At 39.2% G+C, this 25,109-nt stretch overlaps 1 protein-coding gene across 12 annotated transcripts in view; it reads right to left on the reverse strand.

Annotated features, from left to right (window-relative positions):
• Nucleotides 1-25,109, reverse strand: part of AKAP13 (A-kinase anchoring protein 13) — a 353,478-nt gene that overhangs the window by 200,030 nt on the left and 128,339 nt on the right. For all 12 annotated transcript variants that reach the window (XM_073013063.1, XM_073013062.1, XM_073013060.1 and 9 more), the window contains 2 exons: nucleotides 18,102-18,249; nucleotides 6,353-6,649 (listed from right to left, as the gene is read on the reverse strand). In XM_073013063.1, coding sequence (XP_072869164.1) covers nucleotides 6,353-6,649; nucleotides 18,102-18,249 — 445 coding nt within the window. The remainder of the gene's footprint in view (nucleotides 1-6,352; nucleotides 6,650-18,101; nucleotides 18,250-25,109) is intronic.

The following is a 25,109-nucleotide window of genomic DNA, read 5'->3' on the forward strand; positions in this document are numbered from 1 at the left end:
ATTTCCTTTCATTGCTGAGTAGTCCACTGCATGCATATACCTTCAGTTTTAGGTATTCTCCCATTAATTCCTCACACATTTTTGATTCAGGGGTCACGTGAATTAGGTTTGTAGAAGAGGCCAAGGTGCAAAGGGATAAACAAATGAATATATGAATGTAGTTTCCTTTAGTCTGTGTTGTTTTAAGAGCATGAAAGCTTCCATCACTGCTTTCTTCCTTTCGTGTTTAGACTGTAGAGCTCAATAATTTAGGATCAATCTCTGTTCTCTTTTCTCTACATCAGTACTCCTCTGTATTCTGAGTTATTCAACTTCGTTTTTTTAGATCACTAATGGCCTTTCCTACAGTATCAATTGGGTCCTTTGTCCCCAGTGTGAATTAACTGTGCTTTAGGATTCTGGATGTCTGCATCATTTTTGCCAACTCACTCCCCTGCCATCCTTGTCATCATAACAACAGCTTTGCTGCAGATGTAATTAAAGCCCCTAACCAGTTGATCTAATAAGGGAGGTTATCCTGGATTATTTGGGTAGGCCTGACTGTATCAACTGGAAGGCTTTAAAAGCAGGGCTTAGGTTTCCCCTGGAGAGAAGGAATTCCACCCCACCTGTGGAGGACAGCACTAGCCTGTGCCTGTGGAGCTCCATCTCACCCACAATCTCCCCTTCCTCACATGATATTTTGGCCCATGTTGGTGGGCTGACTTTGCCCATGATCTTCCTTCCCCATCCTGCCCTACAAATTTTGGACTTATTAGCCAGGCCTCACAATCTAAGGCACCATTCCTTATAATAAATCTTAACATATTATTTCTCTTAGTGGTTCTGCTTCTCTACTTGAACAGTGACTGATATACTCACAAAACCTACTTTTCTCCCTGCCATCTCCTTTTCTAATTTAATAACAAATCTGATTTTATTGAGTTCTTTAAAGGACAAATGGGAAATATCATCTAAATTTTTTTGTTTCTTATAGAAAGCATACTCGGAAAATCTTCCATCTGAATACTTATGATACTTTACCCTTTTCTTTATGCTGTAATGTTATTTCATAGACCCCATGTTGACTGGTTATCCTGTTTAACCATACTTAATTGGAAGGATGTCTGTAGGCGTAGCTTCTACCCACAGAGAAGGAAGGTAGAAAATGTCTCACGTCCTGCTTTCTATTTATTTATATGCTAGACACACCTGTCACACACCTTCCCTCAGATCTACAAAAAAGTCGATGTGCCTAGTAGGTATTCAAGCATGATGAGCCTGCTAGAGAGCTGTGTCTTTTATAAATGGTCAGATTCTCTAAGTAAAATGTTCTAAGTTCTGAGATCAGTACAATAATTAAGGACCACTTTTCTACCCCATGAATCCACCCAGCAAGCCCTGCTCACAGTATTCTTCGAATCTATACCTATGATTCCAAAATCACCATTCTTTGTACTATTCTGGACTACCTCTTAAAAAACCGAAAGTCCCACATGACGCAGGAATTCTCAGCTGCATGTGAAAGGAAGGAGAACAGGCCACTGTGAGAAAATGCAGTTGTGGAAAAATGAGACTTGCAACCTTGTAATAAAAACAAGGTTTGAGAGGCAACAAAACCTTTTGGAATTCAGCTCCTGCCACTACTAGTCTTGGGATCAATAAATACTAATCTTCTGCCAAGGAAAAAAAAATCACTAGCAGTTTTAAAATATGTTATTTTCTTTTCAGCAGTGATAATAGCTGAAAAAATACACAAACACTAATGTAGCTAAGCAAAAATTTTTATGAAAAGCTATCAAACACTCTGAAGGTGGGTGGGAACTGAATCATCAAAAGATTATGGTGGGCGACCTATTAACCAACATCAGATACACAGAATTGGGAATTCTACACAGGTTGTTCTTACTGTAGTTTTTCCTAAACCTGTCTTCCACCTCTCCACCCAAATTTCTCTTTGAGGGGAGAATTCTTGCCCCCAAAGATGATCATATCTTTTTTTCACTTGGTTATACAATATCATGAGTAAATAAGAATGAAGATTTCCCCCAGGACATTTCTCCCTGCTTCCTCTAGAGCAAGTCTGCAGTGGGCCCACCCTACATTATCTGGGAGTTATGCTGATTGCTACTGCACAAGGGTCTCTCAGGGAAAACACCCTCCTAACTTACCATTTTCACTAACCACCAGGCTGAGAAACTAAGTGAGACTTGGAAAACACAGAGGAAGAAATGTCCTTGCCCCACCACTCACACTGCACCCAGATGAATCCTTATCACCTGCATTTAAGGCAGAACTGTGGCAAACAGTACAACGCAGAAGCTTGTTTATATAACTAGGGATGAGAGAACATTTGGAAGATTCAAAAGGACAAATTCCCTCCTGTTCATATTTAAAGTGAAGATTAATTTTTGTAACAAGCATAACATCAATGTTTTTTGTCTCTAAATGGTACATTCAAAATGAATAGCTTACAAACTAGCACACATTATCAGAATACACTTTCCTCCATTTCACAGATTGAGGAAATTAAGTAACAGAGAGATTAAGTATTTTGCACAAACTCTTGCAATGAAGCCAGGATGCAAACAGACTGACTCCAATGCCCCTGCTTTCCCCACTTTGCAAGAGCAAAGTTAAACCCAGAATTCTTAACTTCATGCTCATGCCTGAAGTTCAGGGAGACTTAAGAAATTTGTCATATGTAAATGTGTGCAGGTAGGCAACTATAAACATTTTTTTCTGAGGAGAAATCTGAGCAATTTCCAAAGAAGTCACTGACCTGAAGAAAGCTAAAAAGCACTGCAACTAAACAATTATAACAGAAAGAGGATTAGCCATAATTCTTACATACTATTTTGTATAAGTATTAGGCTAGCATACCTGTAAACATCCTAGCTTTCAACAGCAAGAAGTCCTGTTACATAACAAGGTTTCTTATTTATCTGTATTACCTCAGGCATCATGGTTACTTTGTACCTTTCTCCTTTAAATACCTATTTAAAAGTATTTGATATTCAACTCATTCATGTGAACAGACTATTCCATTACATTCGTCCCTCAACAGCAGGCACGATGAACTCTTAACTGATGCTACTCTCCCCTTACTGTACCCAGTGTTCCTAGATTCTAATCAACAATTAATAGAACAATTTAAACTGCAGAATGTGAACTGAGCACACAAAATCAGATTCCTGATCCCAGTTGCTGACTTAAAGACAGTTCTATCAAGTCACTTGCATCCATTTCACCATGCAAAGTATACAACTAACTTACACAATTTCTTTTGCTATTATTTTAAATATATGTACAATAAAATTCACCTTTGGGGGTGTACACTCCTATGAGTTTTAACACATGCATAGATTCTTATAGCCACCACCACGAACAAGATGCAAAACAACTCCAACAACCCGAAGAATTCCCTCATGATACCTCTTTGCAGTCAGACTTTTCCCCCACTCCCAGCCCCTAGCAACTACTGATCTGTTCTTTTTTTCTGTAATTTTGCATTTTCCAGAATATCATATAAATAGAATCATACAGTATGGAACCTTTGGAAACTGACTTCATTTTCCTAGCATAATGCATTTAAAATGCATCCAAGTTGTTGCACATGTCAACAGTTTGCTTCTTTTTATTGCTGAGTAGTATTCCATTGTATGGATATATTACAGTTTGCTTCTATATTCACTCAGTGAGGGAAATCTGGGTTATTTCCAGTTTTTTATGATTGTGAATAATGCTACTATGAGCACATCTGTGCACAGACTTTTTGGTAACTATAGATTTTCATTTCTCTAGGATAAACACCCAAAAGTGGGATTACTGGGTCATATGCTAAGTGTATGTTTAACTTTAAAAGAAACTGCCAAATTTTTCCGGAGTGGTTATACATTTTGCATTCCTACAACCAACATAAGAGATGTTCTTCATCTTTGCCAGCACTTGGTATTCTTCATCTTAGCTGTTATGATAAATGTGTAATGACATCTCATTGTGGTTTTAATATGTATTTCCTTCCTTAAGTGTTCAAATTTGGTTTGGCCTTTGTTAGCACTGCTTGAGCAATTTTGTGCAACAGAAAATTTACCAGTACACTGACAGTACAAAAAATATTAAAGCTGGCCAATTCCCTCCTATTAAAGACAAGGAAGTTAAGGCCCAAAGAGAGGAAGTGGCCAGGCATGGTGGCTCACACCTGTAATCCTAGTACTTTGGGAGGCTGAGGCGGGTGGATTGCTGAGCTCAGGGGTTCAAGACCAGCCTGGGCAACATGGTGAAACCCCGTCTCTACTAAAATACAAAAAAAGTAGCAGGGCATGGCAGCATGTGCCTGTATTCCTAGCTACTTGGGAGGCTAAGGCAGGAGAATCACTTGAACCCAAGAGGTGGAGGTTGCAGTGAGTCGAGACTGCACCATTGCACTCCAGCCTGGGTGACAGAGCAAGGCTCCATACCAAAAAAAAAAAAAAAAAAAAAAAATAGATAGAGGAAGTGATATGTCCAAAGTTTCAGATGTTTGCTTTTTCTAATAGTTGTTTTCAATCATGGTAATATAAACAAAACTATCCAACTCCTGGACCCCTCTTTAAACAAGACAAAACAAAACCGTAAAACACCATAAGCCCCACAAATAACTAATGCAGTACTATCTTGACACTGATTTGTAAAAGGCAGTCAGAATACACATTCCCGTATCAATACAGAAATGGAAGGAGCTAGAGGTATTAAGGCCATCACCAGGTTTCTGAAGAGGCACTCACACCTTATATAATGTCAAATATTCTGATCTCTAAATATTAGCAAGTTTCTTGGACACTATACTTAAAAAAAGAAGAAGAAAAGGACAAATTCTTTCTTCCTTGATTTGATACTTCAAGTTTTACCTGGGCAGGACTATCCAGGTAGTATCCGACAGTATGCACCTGATAGTATGGGACACTGTTCAGATGGCTGATCACAGTCTTAACTGTTACATTTAGTAGATTTAAGAGAATCAAAGCTGGCAAAGACCTCTTTACCATTCTTTCGTGGAAGAAGACAAAACTCGTCTGAGTGTAGAAACTATGCCATGGCTCAGGCCCCTGTGGGTATTCCTCCTCAGGAACCGCTCACCTGTGGAGAGGGTGACTTGTGGTCTGCTCACCCAACAAAATTCAGTACTCAAGGCTGGGTGGACTCCACAGGGCCGTGGAGTGACTGACCAGCTCTTTCACTGAAGACATAGAAAGTACAAGCAGACCCTTCTGGCAGGAGCTCTAATATCAGGCTTCCAATCTAGATTTCATCAGTAATAAAGTAAACATTTTGATCTCTATCTCAGGCCTTCTAAATCGTTTGATTGAACTCAGAAGGGAAACCGGATGTTACTTACTGAACTCCAGGTACACATTATGTTTCACTTTAAAATACCTATACAATTATAACACCAAGTAGATGTCATTTGCTACTAGAATTATGTGGGAAAACCCTTGTTTGAGTAACAGGACTTACTATGTAAATATTTTTGAAAAAGTGGAATTCTGGCCGGGTGCATTGGCTCACGCCTATAATCTCAGCACTTTGGGAGGCTGAGGTAGGTAGATTACCTGAGGTCAGGAGTTCGAGGCCAGCCTGACTAACATGGTGCAACTCTGTCTCTACTAAAAAAAACAAACAAAAAAAAATTAGCCAAGTATGGTGGCACATGCCTGTAATCCCAGCTACTTGGGAGGCTGAGGCAGGAGAATCACCTGAACCCAGGAGGTGGAGGTGGCAGTGAGCCGAGATCACGCCACTGCACTCCAGCCTGGCCAACAACAGCAAAAGCCCATCTCAAAAAAAAAAAAAAAGTCCTTTCTTCAGTGAATTACCATAGAGAGGGCCAACAGATAAGTCAGTAAGAGTGACACTAACCTGGTTAAGGAAGTGTGTGGTTTCTCAGAGCACACCCTGTTCTCATGCTCCTCCCACTCACTGCCCAATCTTTCCTCTCCTTCACTTCCAGGCTATCTTAGAGAACTTCAGCATATAATAATGAAAACCATGTCTTTGATCATTAAACACCAAAAAGTAACTCTGCTGCTCTCCTCATGAAGAATGTGTCACTTTCTATACTTGAGAGATCATGTCTGAAATCCAGACCCACAAGAAGGTGATGTGCCACTCTCCTTGGGTAGTCCCTAGGGTCATTTTGCTGCAACAACATGCTTAACAGCTCAGCTGAAGAACCTAGAAGAGATGCCACGGAGGCCACTTTCCTACAGTAGTTCTAAGATTTACTCAGCTGCTGTGGAAGACCTGAATATGATGACTACAGAAAAGCAGCCCCATTACAAAAACAGAAATATCACAAACTTAAAGTTTGTTTGTAGATCATATAAATTCTCACCATGCAAACTCTGATCTGTCCCCAACACATTCCACTCCGCGGGCAGCTTCAGGTGCCTGAATGCCAGCACTACCTTCTTATCGAGGGAATTCACATCCCCAGATGGGGGTCCTGACTGGTCAAGAAAACGGGTAAAGTTCAGAGCCTGCTGATTTCCAGCACTGGTTGCCAGGAATTGAGCTGCATCATACGCTTCATCCTGGATGAAATGAAAGTCTTCTTCAGCCACCACAAACACGGGAAGGCCCTCTTTGGAAGCACAGAGCTGCACCTTCACTGTCTCACAGCAATCATGACCTAAAGAAAACACAGGCAGCAAAGAAAACAGTATTAGAACCTCACTGCTGAAACGACGCTGGTGGATCCTCTTAGCTCTTATTTCACGACATACAAATTTCTCCTCCTAAAAAACATCCCTCCTTCCTCTTAAGCTCTGGCAGCATTTTTCCAAACTTCTTAAAACTCCATTTTCAGCTTTTAACATTATTTGCAAATATGAGTTCCCTTAACAAAGACCAAAAAACTCTGTATCCCAGCTTTCACCATGCCTATAATATGGTATCTGGAACTGAACAGGCTCTGAATATCAACAAGGGCTATTCAGTTTAAACAGATTTAAGAATGAAAGCTGAAGGACCGGCAAGGCCTAGCATACGATGGAAAGTCCAACAGCTACTGAACTAAATTAGATCTGAAAACATAACAGGAAAAAATATCACTCATACAAGTTATATAGGAAGAATTTCACAGATTCACTAGCACTTGCTTTATTATCACAATACAAAGGCTCACATGATGAAGCACTTGGAAAAGTACACAATTACTTGATTTTATTTTACTACTATGAGCAATTCAAGGCCTAAAAAATAAATATTGATTTTTGTTCTCAGATACACATTCTTTCCCATCTCAGCCACTAATGTAATGAGGACTTCAATGAAATTACCTGGTTTGCATGAGGATAATGCAATGCTGTGGCTGGGAGCCCAGTTCAGGAAACACAAACATGCCAAGGACTCCATGGTGCCCAGTGTACAGACTGGCAGGCACCTCAGGAGTGGTGATTGGAGGCAGAAAACTGCATGCCACTCCAAAGAGCTCGGCTGGAGTCAGGTAAGCAAGATTTAACACCACATGTCTACGGGTAAGGCCTTCTTGGAGGATTGGGCTTTCTTTTGAATTTTTAACCTCACAGAATTAAATATTTCCAATATTCAGAATATACTCATCACAACGCATATTGTATTTCCCCTGTTTTCACACACTGATCTCAAATAGCCAGAACTATGCTCCTATCATCATCCTTCTTCCATTATCTTTCTGATGACAAAAAAGGAAAGAAAGTACAGTTCATGTTTTTGTTTGGGTGATGCCACTTCGTGCTCTGCCTCATTAATCACGGGCACCCATGCACGTGCCACTTCTCTGAATCTCTAACATTCAGGCCACTCTTCTACAGCTAAGGGCATGTAGAGAAACCCTTTATATGGTCCCTGAGGCTGAATTTCCATACCACAGGCACAGGCCAACAGAGGTTTCAGACTTGGAACAAACTAAGCTTTCTGCTGTCTTTGAAAGAGACAATGTTTTTTCCATGTTACCAGAATAATAAATAAGTTGATTTTCCACATGCTTTTTTCCCAAGGGCCTCCTTAAGCCCTTCATCCTGTGGCAAAAGAAATCTCTCACTGCTGTGTACTTCTAGGATGGTAGGAAGTATTTACCAAGCAAGTACCTAGTACACATCAGGCATCTGAGTCATTTCTCTCCACAACAATTTTATGAGGCATGTATTGTCCTCAATTTATAGATTAGAAACTGAGACTTAAAGAAGTAACTTGCCCCGTGTTACACAGATATTAAGGTGCAGAATTCACTATTCAGAGTCAAGGCTGATGCCAAAGGACACGGTCTATTATAACAGGAGGCAAGGGTTTTGTATCACATTGCCTATCAATAGGGCAATGTGTTTGAAGAGGAAGAAGGCTAAGAGCTAAGTCCCTGCCTGAGAGGAGCCTAACACTTGGAATCATGGGCTAGCATGACTTTTAAGCAAGAATAATTGGTTCATGAACCATGAAGATAAGTCTTCACATGAACACTGAATCCACACGATAGTCCCACTGCCTTCCAAGTCGAATTCCTTCTAAGAAGGCTGTAGGAAGCCAAAACATCCTTTGCTTGGTGTGTGTGTGCAAGCGCAAGCATGTGCATACGCACGCACACTTTATAATAATATATACGTGGTATTTATACATTTAATATATGAAAGAGAATTAGGGGGAAAAAGCAGTATTTTTTTGAAGGGCAGCCAGCCTAACTACACAGACATCAATGTTAGCAGAAACAAGCCAAATGATTCCTTTAGTAAGATTTGTCTATTTTTCTAGCAGAAAATGTTTCCTTTAAAATATTCTCTAGCATCTGACTCAGTTTTGTTCAAGAGCTAAAAGCTAGACATCCATCAAGTCCAGGCACTATGATCAGAAGGTGAAGATGAGTAAAGTAAGGGGTCTCAATTCCTCAGAGATTTAAGGTCCATAACAGAGAATCAAACAAGATGCAGAAAACTGCAACGTAAGTCAAAATGAGAGGACTTCTACAAGACCTTTCCTATCTAAAATATCTAAATATCTAAATACAGTGCAGTTTGGGGAGAGGAGTGGTGCATTCCATACGTGGGCAAAAGCAGGAAGATTTCACAAAGGAGATGGCAATTAAGAAGGACTTAGGCCAGGTGTGATGACTCACATTGTAATCCCAGCACTTTGGGAGGCCAAGGCAGGCAGATCGCTTGAGGCCAGGAGTTCGAGACCAGACTGGCCAACACAGCGAGACTCTGTCTGTACTAAAAACAAACATTAGCCAGGCATCTGTAGTCCCAGCTACTAGGGAGGCTGAGGCAGGAGAATCGCTTAAACCTGGGAGGCGGAGGTTGCCATTAGCCAAGATCGTGCCACTGGACTCCAGCCTGGGAGACAAAGACCCTGTCTCTGAATAAATAAACAAACAAACAAACAAACAAATAAATAAATAAAATCTAGAAGGGGCCTCCTAAATTATTTAATATTATCACCTGAAACATCATACATAGCCTCACTTAATTTCCAAATAAACTGATGGTGGATGGATGAACGATGGATGGATGGAGTGATATGTATGTCAGTCAGGAGAACTGCTTTAAAGAAGAAATGCTGTGGTTCGTCAATAGAATCAATATATAGCATTGTACCATTTATCCAAAATTAAGCTAATCTGTAAACTTCTGGAAGTCCTTTGCGGTAGATTTGAATAAATGTCAATAAAGACCAAAATTTCACAATTCAATGATGATGATGTAAATAATCTGAGATCCAAATTGAATTATGCTTTCAAACCTTAAATTCACAGTGCCTTAGAAGAGAGATTACACTATGTAAAACAGAATATCCACTGCCGTACCCATTTAACCAGTCCTTTTCCTTTCTTATCACTTTCCTTCCTCAAGCCTATGCAAAGATGAGAAACCTGAACCCTTGAATCAGAAAGGGAGTCACAATACCACTAAAAGTAAACATCATTCACACGGCAAAAAGCCATGGTGAAGCAATGTTACCTTACCCAAAACTGTGAAGTGCCAAAGTAAAGTATCTGCACAGAAATTTGTCTGGAATTGCTAAAATGACTGTTTACTGAGGCAGAATGGGATGAGGGCGAACTACAGGGAGAGAAACAGAACAAGGCGTGATGGGTGTGTGCATGTGGGGGTGTTGTGCTTGGCAACACCAGTATGATTATCTCTTTCTGCTGCATTAGCAGAGTTTGTTAGCAGACGAATGGATGGATGTGTGAGCTACTGTCAGCTCTGTGTAACACGAAAATCAAACTGTATAACAGAGAAGGCAGAATGTCAGAAATAGCCATGAAAGAGATATCTCAGAAATTGTCCAATTGTTAATCCAATGTTTTCCCTTCAGATATGAATTCAAAATCTGAAGAAGAAACTATGAATCATCTTAAGTAAAATATGCCATAAATCTGGAATTTGTTTGGTATGATTAAAGGCTTCTTTTTCAAAAGAAAACCTGAGGGTTAAAAGATGAGTGGGGAACTCAGGGTTTCCTGGATTAGTCTTTATTAAACTTAAGAGCACATTGGAAGCATTACTACTGATCAAGAATAAAGTACCTCACCCTACTGTCTGGAAATCAACCATACCAGGTTGGCCTACTGTCTCACACTAATGTTTTCCATTAGGTTCAAGTGGCTCTCAAGATTATTTTTTAATTCCTATAACCTTTCTGATAAAGCACCTGGGGGGGAAATCAGCATTTTTTAAAAAGTTACATAATACAGACTCAATAATAAAACAAATCACCCCATATGCCTACACCAAACCTCTTACTATCATAAATTAGCTCTAGAGACACGACTATTTGCAAGAGGGCCATTAGTCTTATGACTGCCTTTGTACCTAAAGACTGCAGGGTTATTAACAATGTCTACAATTACACTGCAAAGACACGGGGATGGGAAACTGTATCCAATTTGATATAATAACCACAATCTAACTTTCTGCATAAAAACAGAAGCTGCAGTAGGAAGAACAATAGCAGGATTTTCAATTAGTTCCATGGCGTTTTTCCTTTCATTCAATTTCCTGGTAACAAGAAAGGAAAATAAAAATCCCAATCTTTTCTTAAAAAGGGAAGTTTTGAAAATTTTACTGAATTTCTGAAGGCAGTTACTCTAGAGGATTTATAGAGGGGAAGGAGAGAGAGAAACTATTGGAAGAAACATGGCCCAAACTTTAATTCCATATTTTAAATTATGAGTTAATTTCTGAACTTCTCATACTATCAAGTCCACTTACAAGACAAATATAAATTATGGGGTGGGAGAAGTCTGCTCCCAGCTGAGTACATTGTAGGGATCCTCCTCAAGTATGCTGGCAATTAGCTGTCAAGTACAAAATATTAGGTTTAAACTCCAGCTCCACTTCAACAGATTTGGTTATCCTGAGAAAGTCATTCAATCTTGAAGCCTGTTTTCCTTGTACACAAAATGAGAACAACATCAACCTTATGGATTGTTAATAACATTAGAGCTGTGCACAAAGTACCTGGCATGAAATGGGCATCTAAAACTGGTAGTTTTTATTATTGGCTATTAAAATGCTTCTGTTTAGGAAACTCAAGGAAAACAGATCCCTAACACTCTACAAAGAGCTTCTCCAGCATGGCCCAACAAAGCTTGCCATTGGCACTGCAGAAATAACAAAACAAAGAGAGGAGGGAAAGAATAAACAAAAACACAAGGAGCACCTAGGTGAGAAACAAAAACTTAACTACTGATGGTCCTCTTAAAATCATCTAATCTCCACCTTTTTTATGCTGGCAGGTCAGGAGGTGTGTGTGTGTGAGGTTGGGAGAGCTCTCCGGCAGGCTCCTTCTCACTATATGGAGCACCGCACCCATGGAAACGAAATATTGCTACTGATAAACAAAACTGCTGAAGTACAGCCCAAGAATTACTTCATTTCCTATTAAGCTAAAAGTGGAATGCATCCCATCTGGGCCCTCTCTTTTGAGGATGAAACAATAGGAACTTTGTTTCATCAGCTATCCAAAAAGAAACCCTAAAAGTGTTTGCTGGGCCAGCCAAGCCCAGTCCCACACAGACGTCACCTTCTAAGAGAAAAAATGATGGAAAATATAAAAATAATATCTTGATTACTTCAGTTTGGCATCAAAGTCTCTAAAAGTTTGATGTCTTTTTCTTCCTTCTGAAGTGTCTACGATAGGGTTAAAAGAAACAAATTTTCAGTCTTCAGACCCAGACTCTAATAAGAAATAGGATTATGTGCAGAAGTACACACCCACTGCTGGGTTTTGGTGGCCTAATGGTAGTGTGCAAATTTGGTATATGTGTAAAATGTCTCTATGTGTACAGGAGTATTTAATCAGAAAAGAACAAAGAGTAGGCACAAAAATTTCACCATGTACATTTTCGAGGAGGAAGGAGAGATTTAATGCTAAAAATGTGCTCCGCTATATTCCAGCCGACACCTCTAAGGCAGTGTTTCTGAGCCTTTTCTTCCGTTATACCCCAAAGAGCCTTTTCAGACATTATTCTCTATTCACCCCTCACTTCATGAAACTTTAATACCACAGATATACCACAAATTTGTTTAACTGTGTTTTACATACACACAGTAAGTCTTTTTTGTTCCCCAAAAGGCAACTTTCACCCCCTTGGGAGGATTCCACTCCCTTAATATTGTATGCCTTAGGATTCCAGTGCTGTGTTCATGGTTCCAAAGTTATGAAATATATAATTACCTTATAACATTACAACTAAGGACAGCAGATAACAGATTTTTTTTTTTTTGCTTTTCAACTAGTTCTCAGTCTGTTTTTCCAGTATAACCACTATATGTACTAACTAGCATTTGGACAGTAATTTAAGTTTTGCAGAATATAAAATCTCATCTGTCTAGAGACAGCTTTATAGTAAGATATTTCAGAATAGGGAGACTGTTATAGAAAAAGTCCAATAAAAATAACTGATTACCTTGGCAGGCATTGCCAGGGGCAGGGCTGGGCTGGGGGATGGGGGGTGTCAGAATTCTCTAATTAAGTCCATTAAATTAAAAGTCTACATCTTCTTTTCAAATATGCTATTCAATTTGGTAATACGGGACATCTGCTGCTAGAAAGTAATTATTGGTTCACAAGAAATGAAAGAGGCCAAGCATGGTGGCTTACGCCTATAATTCCAACACTTTGCTAGGTGGAGGCAGAAAGATCACTTAGCCCAGGAGTTTGAAACCAGCCTGGGCAACACAGGGAGACACCATCTCTAAACACACACACACACACACACACACACACAAATTAGCCACTCATGATGGTGAGTGCTAGTTGGGAGGCTGGGGTAGAAGGATAACTTGAGCCTGGGAGGTCAAGCCTGCACTGAGCTGTGATTGTGCCACTGCACTTCAGCCTGGACAAAAGACTGAGACTCTGTCTCCAAAAAAAAAAAAAAAAAAAAAAAAAAAACAGAGTGAGAGAGAGAGAAAGGAAGAAAAAGAAAGACATAACACATTATAACTCAGACCATTTGTTGTAATCTGGGCTGTAATTTTTTTCTTTAAACCCAAAAGAACTTCTGATCAGGTAAACGTATTTTTCTTTTTTAATGACAAATCTACTTTATAAAGTACCTTCCTTTATCAGTGAAAAAGAAAAGGAAAATATAAAAGAGCTGAGTCAAATTTGGAGTTAATAAAGGTTTGCAGTTCTTCAAACAAGAACACTTGCTATGAATTCTAAAAATAAACAACAGACATGGCTGAAAAAAGATTTCATTTTATGAAAGATTCTGCATCAAAGTCTTTTACAAAAATAGTATACAAAAACCACTAAACATTCTGTTCCATCTCCTATTCTGAAATCACTACTTGGTCTAAATTCACAGTTTCAGTAATAAAAATGAACACAATAAAACAGTACTCTATGCCCCCATCTCACTCCAAGAACTATCTTCAAATGATGTCCAGATTTCTGTACACTATTTGCCAATCCTACCTAGCTCTTAAAAAAACAAATCTCAGCTTTATCTCTCGAGAAAAATCACTGGTTAATTAAAATGTCATTTAGGATTTTATTTGTTTTCTATGGAGGGACAATAATGGAATATTATTTTCATTTATTACTAAGGCAACACCTTTCATTATTAGAAGTATATTTCCATCTCAAGCTACATTTCAAAGCAAATTATATTCTTGAATGAGCTACTTTCATAGGTGTTTTGAATGTAATATTTTATTATAAAGCTGTGATTGGCCTCCAGCGTTAATCAACACAAAGATGGATTTATTTTCAAAAGAGAAGACATTCTTTTCAGCAATCAAAATGTTTTCATCGAAAATTACTATGTATCATACAAATAACAAGCTCACTGTAAACATTTAAACAATTCAGGTTGGGCGCGGTGGCTCACAACTGTAATCCCAGCACTTTGGGAGGCCAAGGCGGGTGGATCACAAGGTCAGGAGATCGAGACCATCCTGGCTAACACGGTGAAACCCCGTCTCTACTAAAAATACAAAAAAATTAGCTGGGCATGGTGGCAGGTGCCTTTAGTCCCAGCTACTCGGGAGGCTGAGGCAGGAGAGTGGTGTGAACTCAGGAGGTGGAGCTTGCAGTGAGCCGAGATCTGGCCACTGCACTCCAGCCTGGGCGACAGAGCGAGACTCCATCTCAAAAAAAAAAAAAAAATTCAAAGATAGATAAAGTAGAAAGTCAAAGTCTCCACCTACCTGCCCTCTAAGATGTTACTACTTATGCTTAAAATACTTTATTTTTAAAAAGGAGGGGAAATCACATCATAACTACTTTAAAAGATCTTTACAACTTCTTTATAATTACAGACACATGTAAACACACACACACACACACACACACGGGGGGGGGATGGGGAAGGAGGGGGCAGGAGGGAGGGATAGACAGACATATACACTTCAATGTAGGACTTATTACAAAACATGCAAAAAAAAAAAAAAGAGAGAGAAAACAGAGATGGGTGGGAGACAGGCCTGCAATTTCAATATCCGAAGTCAAAATAATTTATTAGGAGATAATTTAGAATGTCTACGTGTCAACCCTATTTAGGGAAATATTGATTTGATAAAAGGTTACAGACTAACATCGAAAAGTAGCTGCCTTTTGAGGGTTAATCAATCCTTTGGTTTTAGGAAAAACTAAAATGTTACAAAACACAGTGAAACATACAGAGAACTCAAAGAAAAATCAGAGCCAGCAATCCGGATGAAACATGAAAAATAAAAAAATAATAATAATAAAAGCAAGAAGAGGCTGGGCACAGTGGCTCATGCCTGTAACCCTAGCACTTTGGGAGGCCAAGGTGGGCAGATCACGAGGTCAGGAGTTCAAGACCAGCCTGGCCAACATGGTGAAACCCCACCTCTACTAAAAATACGAAATTTAGCCAGGCATGGTGGCACACGCCTGTAATCCCAGCCACTCAGGAGGCTGAGGCAGGAGAATTGCTTGAACCCAGGAGACGGAGGTTATAGTGAGCCAAGATCGTGCCATTGCATTCCAGCCTGGGCAATAGAGCAAGACTCCTTCTTGGGGTGGGGGATGGGGGGCAAGAACAAGGCACAAAGCTCTGTTTCTTCTCTTAGCCAAAATGACTAGGAATTGCAGAGCTCGTCCCGCACATAAGCACAAACAGTGCAGAGACATCCCTGTAGGCAGTAGCTGCTGCAACAAACAGACCACGCACACTTATCCAGGAACTGGGATGCACAGTGCACTGCATGGACTTTCCACGAAGACTGGACTTTCCATGAAGATTCTTGACTAATCTAGCACTGCTCTCAGCAAACAGGAAATCTGAGGCTATCAATGCAGCTAACTGATGCACAAAAATCATCGGACTCCTTCTCCAAGGTAAAAATGCAACTCAACAAGCCAGAGGCTCCTTTTGAATTTATTTTAAAAAAACAAACAAACAAACAAAACAAACAAAAAAAAAACAGGGCGGGGAGGGGGTTACATGTGAGTGTGATTATGGGTGTATTCACATACATACACATCTTTCTAGAAGAGCAGCTTCTGGGAAGCTGGATGTGTGACACAGTAGAAATGTTGTTCTATCAAGTGACAGTTTCCTAGAACAAGCCTTCTTAGTATATACCAGTGAGGAAACCAAACAAAAATCCTTGTCCTCATAAAGCTAACACTTTAGTTGGGGCAGATAGAAAATAAATAAGGTAAATAAGTAAAATATATGTGAGAAGTTGAAAAGTGCAATGGAGAAAAATAAAGCAGGAAAGGGGGACAGGGAATGTGGAGAGGAGGCAGCTGTGTATTTTTATAAGCTGGACCGAAAGGCTTCCCTGAGGTGATAGCTGAGTAAGGGCCTGAAGGAAGGGAAGGCACAAGTCTAAGTCCACAAAGGCAGATTTAAAGACGTTTAGGTCCAGGCTAAAGAATTTACCCCATAATATAAACATGAAATTCAAAACAAGTTAACACCCAAAATGCCTCTATCTCTACCCCTTCACAATAAATTACCAAACTAAGCCAAATGACAGTAGCTGAAAAAGACAAATAACCAGAAAAATCTCACATGCGGTAAGTAGAGCAATAGGGTCTGGTCAGGAATCTCCTTTGCTTAGTTAATAGAGTTTCTACTACACCAACTAAGGATCTCATTGGTACCCTTGCACACATATCAAAAGCTCATATGTTAAAAGTGTTGTCTTACTCTCCATTTGGCCTTCCAGAGGTAAAAGAAGGTCTTTCAGGGACTCTAATCCTTTTGTCACCTCTGCTGTGATGAGGCACCTCATATTAGCTGTCTGACTAAATTCAGGTAGGAAGCAGAATGTTCAGGCCAATGGGAAGGGGGTAGTTATCAGACCTCATAAGCATGATGGAAAATACTGGAATGTGGCTAAGCAGAGAGACAATTCGTAGAAAATGAAAGAAAAGCCAGGTACTAGGTAGGACTCCAGGGCCAAAGCAAACGGGTCAGGAATGATTTCCCAGGATTTGGACCAAATTAGAGGAAAGGAGCAGAGTCTAATATACATTCTGCTTGGTTTGGGTAGGCAGGGCAAGGGTACTTATATAGACATATATAAAGAGGTACTAGAATCAAAGTCAAGGGAAGAAATGTGAACTAGAGCTCAGAAAGGTAGGCTGAGGATAATGTTCAAGGATTTGGTACAAACTTAGAGCTCCAGGCTGTCATACAAGTTCAGTGACTCCGGGAAAGTAATTGCCTGCTGCCCATCCTGGTTTAAGGACCTTACCAGTAAAGGCTTAAGGGCTTTGAGGTACATCCCTCTCCACCAAGAGAACAGACTTTGTTGGGATCTGTGACTGACGATCACAGTTAGGACACAGGCCATGCTTGTTATATTTGCCTTTTCCCTTTTATCTGCTTGCAGTCTCCTTGTATCTACTTATATGCCCTTTCTAGATACACATGCACACACAGGTATACAAACACACAGTCCTCAAACTTTAACCCTAAAGTGCTCCTAGTATAGGAAGTATTATGTTTATAAAACTTACCTCAATTCCTTTACTAATGAGAACTGAGTCACGGGCTGATCAATTATACCTAGGTTAAGAAGCTGTTTCTCCCCACCACCAACACATAATAAATGTTCAGCAATGGTGATACTGGATGGCACCTGCTAGAGAGCAGACCTCAAGTTCCAGAGAAGCCTTTCTGATGTGATATACATCACAGGAAACAAGATGACTGGAGCTGTGGGTTACAAGGAAGGATACCTAATACTCTTCAGAAAAGCAATCGGTATCTATCCTGACTGCCTTCTTTTATTTCCTGTCCATAAAAATTTGGAAATAATATACCTAGAGACTCTCTAGAATCTTTAAATCCTTGAATTTTCAACATCATTTTTACCAAGTAGGAGGATAAACCAGTTTTCAACTGTCATAATTCCAGTTCTTAAATAAGTTATAATTTACAGAATTTGGTAGGTGGCCGACACAACAATAATACATATAAAACGGCACAGCAATAAAAAACTGGCAATCTGCTCCAATACCAGCAGGACCAGATATTCAAACTGCTTTATAAACTAATGAATTTTTTTACACTGCCTACACTTCACTCTTCCTGTCACTCTATACTAATAAACGTAGAATAAAAGTGTTTAAGAACTAGGAAAAGCTAGTAAGGATCCCATTCAAATACTTACCAGGAGCAATGGTCTCCAATGTATCAGAACTGACCTTCCGAGTACTTGTACAGTGACGGAGGGTGGAACCCGAAAATACCAAGTAAAACACTACATCATCTTCAACTTTGTCCTCTTCAGCAAGCAGCACTGTAACAACACAATCGCCCTAGGAAAGGAAACAATATAGCAAGTTCACATTAGTAAGGTTGCTCTCCACAGCCTATCTTTATCAAACATCATATTTAAGGGAAAATCAAATATACCGTCTAAACCATGCCCCCATTCTAGTAAGCTGAAACAGGTATAAAGATTGAGCACTTATGTGCCAGGCAATTATCCAGGCATTCACAATACAGAATGAACCTGAAAATAAGATCGCTGTCTCTTCTCTAAATTTACATTTTAGTGGAGGTGATTAGACAAATAAGTTAACCAACAAGATGAAGGAAAACTTTACTTGATGAATGGGTTAAAAAGGGGACGGGCGGGGGAGATAGAGAAGAAAATCCAAAAATAAGGCAGAGAGGATGGAGGGGGTATAATAAATGATCACATCCTTGTACTCAGAATGCTTCTTAACTCCTGTGTTCCAGTTGACAATAATTCTCTAAATTCTATATCCCATAAATCATTACCAAGTCCATACATTCTCCAGCAATAGGCTTGCCTGGAAAGGGGAGAGTGCAAAGAAGACGAGCTTGGGCTCCAGCCTAAGTGCATAACAGGCTACAACATCCAAGTTTGTGTAAGTATACGCTATGATGTCTGCACAATGAACAAAATCACCTAATACCATATTTCTCAGAACATATCCCCATAGTTTAAACAGCACATGACTGTATAGGAAAGCTCCTGGAACATGTTCAACTCTCCGTCTATAATATTTTTAACCTATTTCAATAGGAGGCTGCTTTTCTAATAATTTGTATTTCCTAACCATCTGACATTCCTGCTCTTCTTTATCTACCCCTACATTAATCCCATAAAATCAGACAAAAAATCTTGGGCCAATAACTTTGTCTATGACTTCGCAACTATTAGAAGGTAAGACATCTTTGTCTTTCAGTTGCTTTTTTTTTTTTTTTTTTTTTTGGTAAGACAGAGTTTCCCTCTTGTTGCCCAGGCTGGAGTGCAGTGGCATGCTCTCGGCTCACTGTAACCTCCAACTCCTAGATTCAAGCGATCCTTGCGTCTCAGCCTCACAAGTAGCTGGGATTACAAGCACCCACCACCACACCCAGCTAAATTTTTTTGTATTTTTAGTAGAGACAAGGTTTTGCCATGTTGGCCAGGTTGGTCTCGAACTCTGACCTCAGACGATCTGCCCGCCTCAGCCTCCCAAAGTGCTGGGATTACAGGAGTGAGCCACCATAGCCAGCTGTAAATACTCTTTAGTAGTTTTTATATATAGTTTTTTTTTTTTAAATCAAGACCAGTGGCTAAATATATTCTATGAAATGCTGCCCTAAATATCAGCATTCTCACAATTACAAACTATACAATTCCTGTTGGAACCATAACAAAAGATTACAAAGCATCAAGGTTTAAAGCACTGAGATGTAATACTATATAAACCTTAATAATGCACTACAGAAAAATTAATTTAGAGAAGGCCGGACCATTTTAGCATCATAATTAGAGGAGTAAATTCTCATTACGTACAGAAGATTTTTCCTTTCAATTTTAGCAACAATTAACGCCAACAAGAGAACCATACCACCCTGTGGTCACAATTTACTAAGCCCAGCAGTATAACTGAGCAGAAAGTAGTTTTTTACTAAACACTAAAAAGCAAAAACCATCAAGTCAAACCTAGGAACCAGGTCTATTAACAAAATATGCTCCAGCGGGTCCATGACTACTACTATGACTATCACAGTGGAGCATTCAACAGTATCCTAATCCAAGGAATATCACAGCTGGTAAAACAGAATTATCACTGACTTCAGTTACTACCCAGAATTAGACTTTTGTCTTGTTTATAAGACTCTCTCGGAAACATTTTTGAAAAGCTTAGCCTGGTAATATGTATAATCTCCTTTGGCATGATGCAACCAGTTAAGAAGATGTTTGCAGCGTGTATGAGAAGAGTCTATTTCTCAAGGTACTGAAATATCCTCATAGCCTGAAAAAAGTACAAATGAAAAGTTCCATCCTTTGCAGCATAGTTTGACAAACTATGACCCACATGTCAATTCCAGCCTCCCACCATCCCATTTTACATTTTGCGGGGGTGGGAGTGGGGGTTACGGTTAGGGACAAAAAAAGGCCTTTTAATCCTTTTAATGTGAAAATTACATGACATTCAAATTCACTGTCAACAAATAAAGGTTTAATTGAACTCAGACCATTCATTTACCCACCATTCACGGCTAGTTTTGCACTACAATGGGCCATAGAAGGTAACGATTACATGAGAACTTAGCCCACAGCCTAAATTATTTACTATCTGGACTTTTATAGGGAAAAAAAAAAAAAAAAAAATTTACTTTGATTTTTAACCTGGTATTCTAAGAATGTATCTTCCTTTTCACGATCAAGAATTTCATCCTCACATGAGATCCAACATCTTGCTGGGAGACTCTCTGTGCCCCAAGATACTAGGGATGTCTGGGCCCTCCTTTGGGGACAGAGGAGGTGGCTAATTATAAGCAGATGAAATCCTTTTAGCAATGCTTTCAATATGAACCTCTTTTTACAAGTAAGTTTTAAACTGCTTTCATATATATATATATAATTATACTTTAAGTTTTAGGGTACATGTGTACAACGTGCAGGTTTGTTACATATGTATACTTGTACCATGTTGGTGTGCTGCACCCATCAACTCGTCAGCACCCATCAACTCATCATTTACATCAGGTATAACTCCCAATGCCATCCCTCCCCTCTCCCTCCTCCCTATAATAGGCCCCGGTGTGTGATGTTCCCCTTCCAGAGTCCAAGTGATCTCATTGTTCAGTTCCCACCTATGAGTGAGAACATGCGGTGTTTGGTTTTCTGTTCTTGCAATAGTTTGCTGAGAATGACGGTTTCCAGCTTCATCCATGTCCCTACGAAGAACATGAACTCATCCTTTTTTATGGCTGCATAGTATTCCATGGTGTATATGTGCCACATTTTCTTAATCTAGTCCGTCACTGATGGACATTTGGGTTATTCCAAGTCTTTGCTATTGTGAATAGTGCGCAATAAACATACGTGTGCATGTGTCTTTATAGCAGCATGATTTATAATCCTTTGGGTATATACCCAGTAATGGGATGGCTGGGTCATATGGTATTTCTAGTTCTAGATTCTTGAGGAACCCTTTTTCCACAATGGTTGAACCAGTTTACAATCCCACCAACAGTATAAAAGTGTTCCTATTTCTCCACATCCTCTCCAGTACCTATTGTTTCCTGACTTTTTAATGACTGCCATTCTAACTGGTGTGAGATGGTATCTCATTGTGGTTTTGATTTGCATTTCTCTGATGGCCAGTGATGACGAGCATTTTTTCATGTATCCATTGGCTGTGTGCATGTCTTCGTTTGAGAAATGTCCGTTCATATCCTTTGCCCACTTTTTGACGGGGTTATTTGTTTTTTTCTTGTAAATTTGTTTGAGTTCTTTGTAGGTTCTGGATATTAGCCCTTTGTCAGATGAGTAGATTGCAAAAATTTTTTCCCATTCTGTAGGTTGCCTGTTCACTCTGACAGTAGATTCTTTTGCTGTGCAGAAGCTCTTTAGTTTAATTAGATCTCATTTGTCAATGTTGGCTTTTGTTGCCATTGCTACTGGTGTTTTAGACATGAAGCCCTTGCCCATGCCTATGTCCTGAGTGGTATTACCTATATTTAATAGTTAGGGTTTTGGTTGTTGTTTGAGACAGGGTCTCACTTAGTTGCTCAGGCTGGAGTGCCAAGCACAGTCAGGGCTCACCGCAGCCTCCAGTTCCAGCACTCAAGTGATCCTCCCCCTGCTGCCTCCCAAGTAGCTGAGACCACCGGCATGCGCCACCGCTTTGGGCTGCTTTTTAAATTTTCTATAGAGATCAGGTATCCGTATGTTGCCCAGGATGGTCTCAAACTCCTGAACTCAAGTGATCCTCAAGGCCTGCCAAAAATGTTGAGATTATAGGCATGAGCCACTGCTCCTGGTCTGTAGTTTTTTTGTTTTTGTTTCTGTTTTTAATATTAAGTCACACTACCTTATGACAAAAAAATTCAATAGAAGAGAACACAAAAGTTCCATTCATTTCAAAGCCTCTTGAAATTTAGATTCCAAAGGCACCTGGAATCAAAAATACCTGTTTTCCTTGAAGGAGTATTCTCTGCACACTGATAAAGTCACTGAGAGCAAATAACAAACTGCATTTCAGCCACTAACTCCCATTTTACTCCAGCAGAACCAGGTACCTACTATTACTTGAGATGGCTTTGAAAGATTAAATGAGTAGAATGGTGATGAAAAAATAACAAGGAAAAACAGATCTAGGTAACAATTTTTGTTGCGATGCTTTAATCCTACCATCTTTAAAGAATATCCTGGTATTAATAAATTACTCTGCTGTGCCTGGGAAAGACCAGTCTACAGAATAAATAGATACATCAGTCTGGCTACACAGTGAACAAGTCTGCCATGTTTCTAAATAAAATAAAATATTAACAAGGGTAATTTTCAAGACATTCTCAATTATCATTTTAGTTTGACCCAACCTCAGGAAGAGTACACACCTACGTCACCACTCTCTTCCAATAATCTGAACTTAAGAAACACTGTGATCCCCTTACACAGATATTTTCCATGTTTCATCATTAGTGAGAAATGTCTCCCTGAAACTGACAATTTTTTCAGGGTCCTGATTAGTTTTGCTAACAGATGACACAAAAACTAATGGAAAAGACATCTATAGTAGCCCTTATTCTGTAAATATAGGTTAGCCCCCCCCCACCCCTATATAAATAAACTGTGATGTAAAATACCACTATCAACCACTTATTTGCAAATAAAAACAGGTTTTTATAAAAGAGTTACTTTACAATGTGATTTTAAATGGTAGCCATGGTCTCACTTTTCCCCATCCTGAAGTAATTCTTAGAGTAGCTACATACTATAATAATGGCACTGTAACTTCCTTTATATGTTAAGTTTAAAAATTTTTTTTTCACTTAGATTGCTACCCTGGAATTCTAAGAATATATTTTCCTTTTCTAGACAAAAGATTTCCTCTCCTCATGAGACCCAACATCTTGCTGGGAAACGCTCCATGTCCCAAGATACTAGTGGTCTGAGGCTTTCCTTTAACTGGGAAAAGTAACTTGATGGAAAAAAAAAAAAAAAAAAGAAGTGTGATGGGAAAGGGAAAGGTATTTGGGGGATGGGAAGAGGCAAATTACAATGCAGGGATGAATGGACAAAAAAGGGCTTTGGACAGAGAAGGTGGTAGATACGGATTAGGAGAATTAGATAGAAAGACCTGTAGGAGGAAGGGTGAAAGACAGGATGACATCAATGTCATCTTAGATAGTAAGAAAGCGTCAGCCATAGATTTTCAAAGGTGGGCCCAGTTACAAGCAAAGTCAGTGGTATACTGGAGTTGGCTTATGTAGACTCATGAGTGCTCATTGTTAAATTTTCAGGAATTCTGCAAGGAATTCTGTTAAACATAGACATTATTAAAAATTACATTATATTGGCTTATAATTAAGTAAATTGCATTAAAAACAAATGTCATAAATATTCAAAACTTATCACTTTTTAATTATTTACCACAACATACTATACTTTATGCTCTGGAGGTTTCTATCTCTTGTATCCAAACAGCAGAAATTCCACATAATGGTGTGCTGCTGCATGTCTTCACAACTCATATCTCTTGTCAAATCTGTATTCGTAATATGCCCTGGATAGCCTGAAATCAACCATTATGGGAGTATTTACACCACTGAAATTGGCAAAAGCTATAAATCAGGGCTTTCTGTTTTTCTTTTTAACCAGCACACCACTGAGAACAGGTCAGCAGAAGGGAAGGAGAGGGCAAAGGGGGAGAATTTCCACAGGGAGGACCAAGGAAGGCCACGGCAGGCCCATTTAAGAGACATCATCACTTACAGAAAGAATGGAGGTCTTGCTATAAGACAAAACGCTAGTCAAGTACAAACCATCACAGATTATAGGTAACAGTGTTGTCATAGTTCTACTCACAGCAGTTCAGTATTATCACCACCTTGAGTTAACTTGTTAGTTTATAACTTCTTAGTGTATCACCGTGATTAAGAAGATGATCATTGACACCAACCTGCCTGTGTCTTTATCACAGTATGGTATATCGCTTTATATTTGTTTAACTTGGGGTATGTTGTTTAACTTCCTTATGCCGTAAGGGAGGACACGAATTATCAACCTTATCTCATAAGGTTGTTTTGAAGAATTAGGTGATTGATAAAAGGAAAGCACCCATATCAAGTGTCTGGCACATAATATTCAATAAATGACTACTATTATAATGTACCAGGATGTACACCCCATTACAGCATGTTTTATTCACTGAGAAGCCTGCTTTGTCTAGACTAGTAAGTTGCACTTAAAAAGACAGAAAGGGAGACACCAAAACTTTAATGGCAGTTATTCCTAGACGGAATTTTAATACACCATGTGCTTTTCTGAGTTCTCCGATTTTTAACATCTTTGTTGTTAAAAACTGGAAAACAGAAAAGATGTTTAAAATGTTAAGGAAGTTGCTAAAAACGCAACAAAGATGTTGGAGAAATGCTCACTTACCGCTTATAAATAACAAAGGGGAAAGCAGAACTTTGGCAGGTAACACCTGAATCAAGTGATTAAAAAAAAAAAAAAAGTAAAAATAACCATAGAGAAATACGCTAACATCACATTTCACATAGCACGCACTAAGGACACAGCATCACTTATAACGTTCCTAACAAAAATGCATAACTTCAATCTAGTCATAAGAAAATATCAGACAAACTTAAATTGAAGGGGCATCTATGTAAAAAATGGCCTGTAACTCTTCAGAAAATG

This window comes from Chlorocebus sabaeus, chromosome 29 (genome assembly GCF_047675955.1).
Source record: "Chlorocebus sabaeus isolate Y175 chromosome 29, mChlSab1.0.hap1, whole genome shotgun sequence".
Classification (NCBI taxonomy): Eukaryota; Metazoa; Chordata; class Mammalia; order Primates; family Cercopithecidae; genus Chlorocebus; species Chlorocebus sabaeus.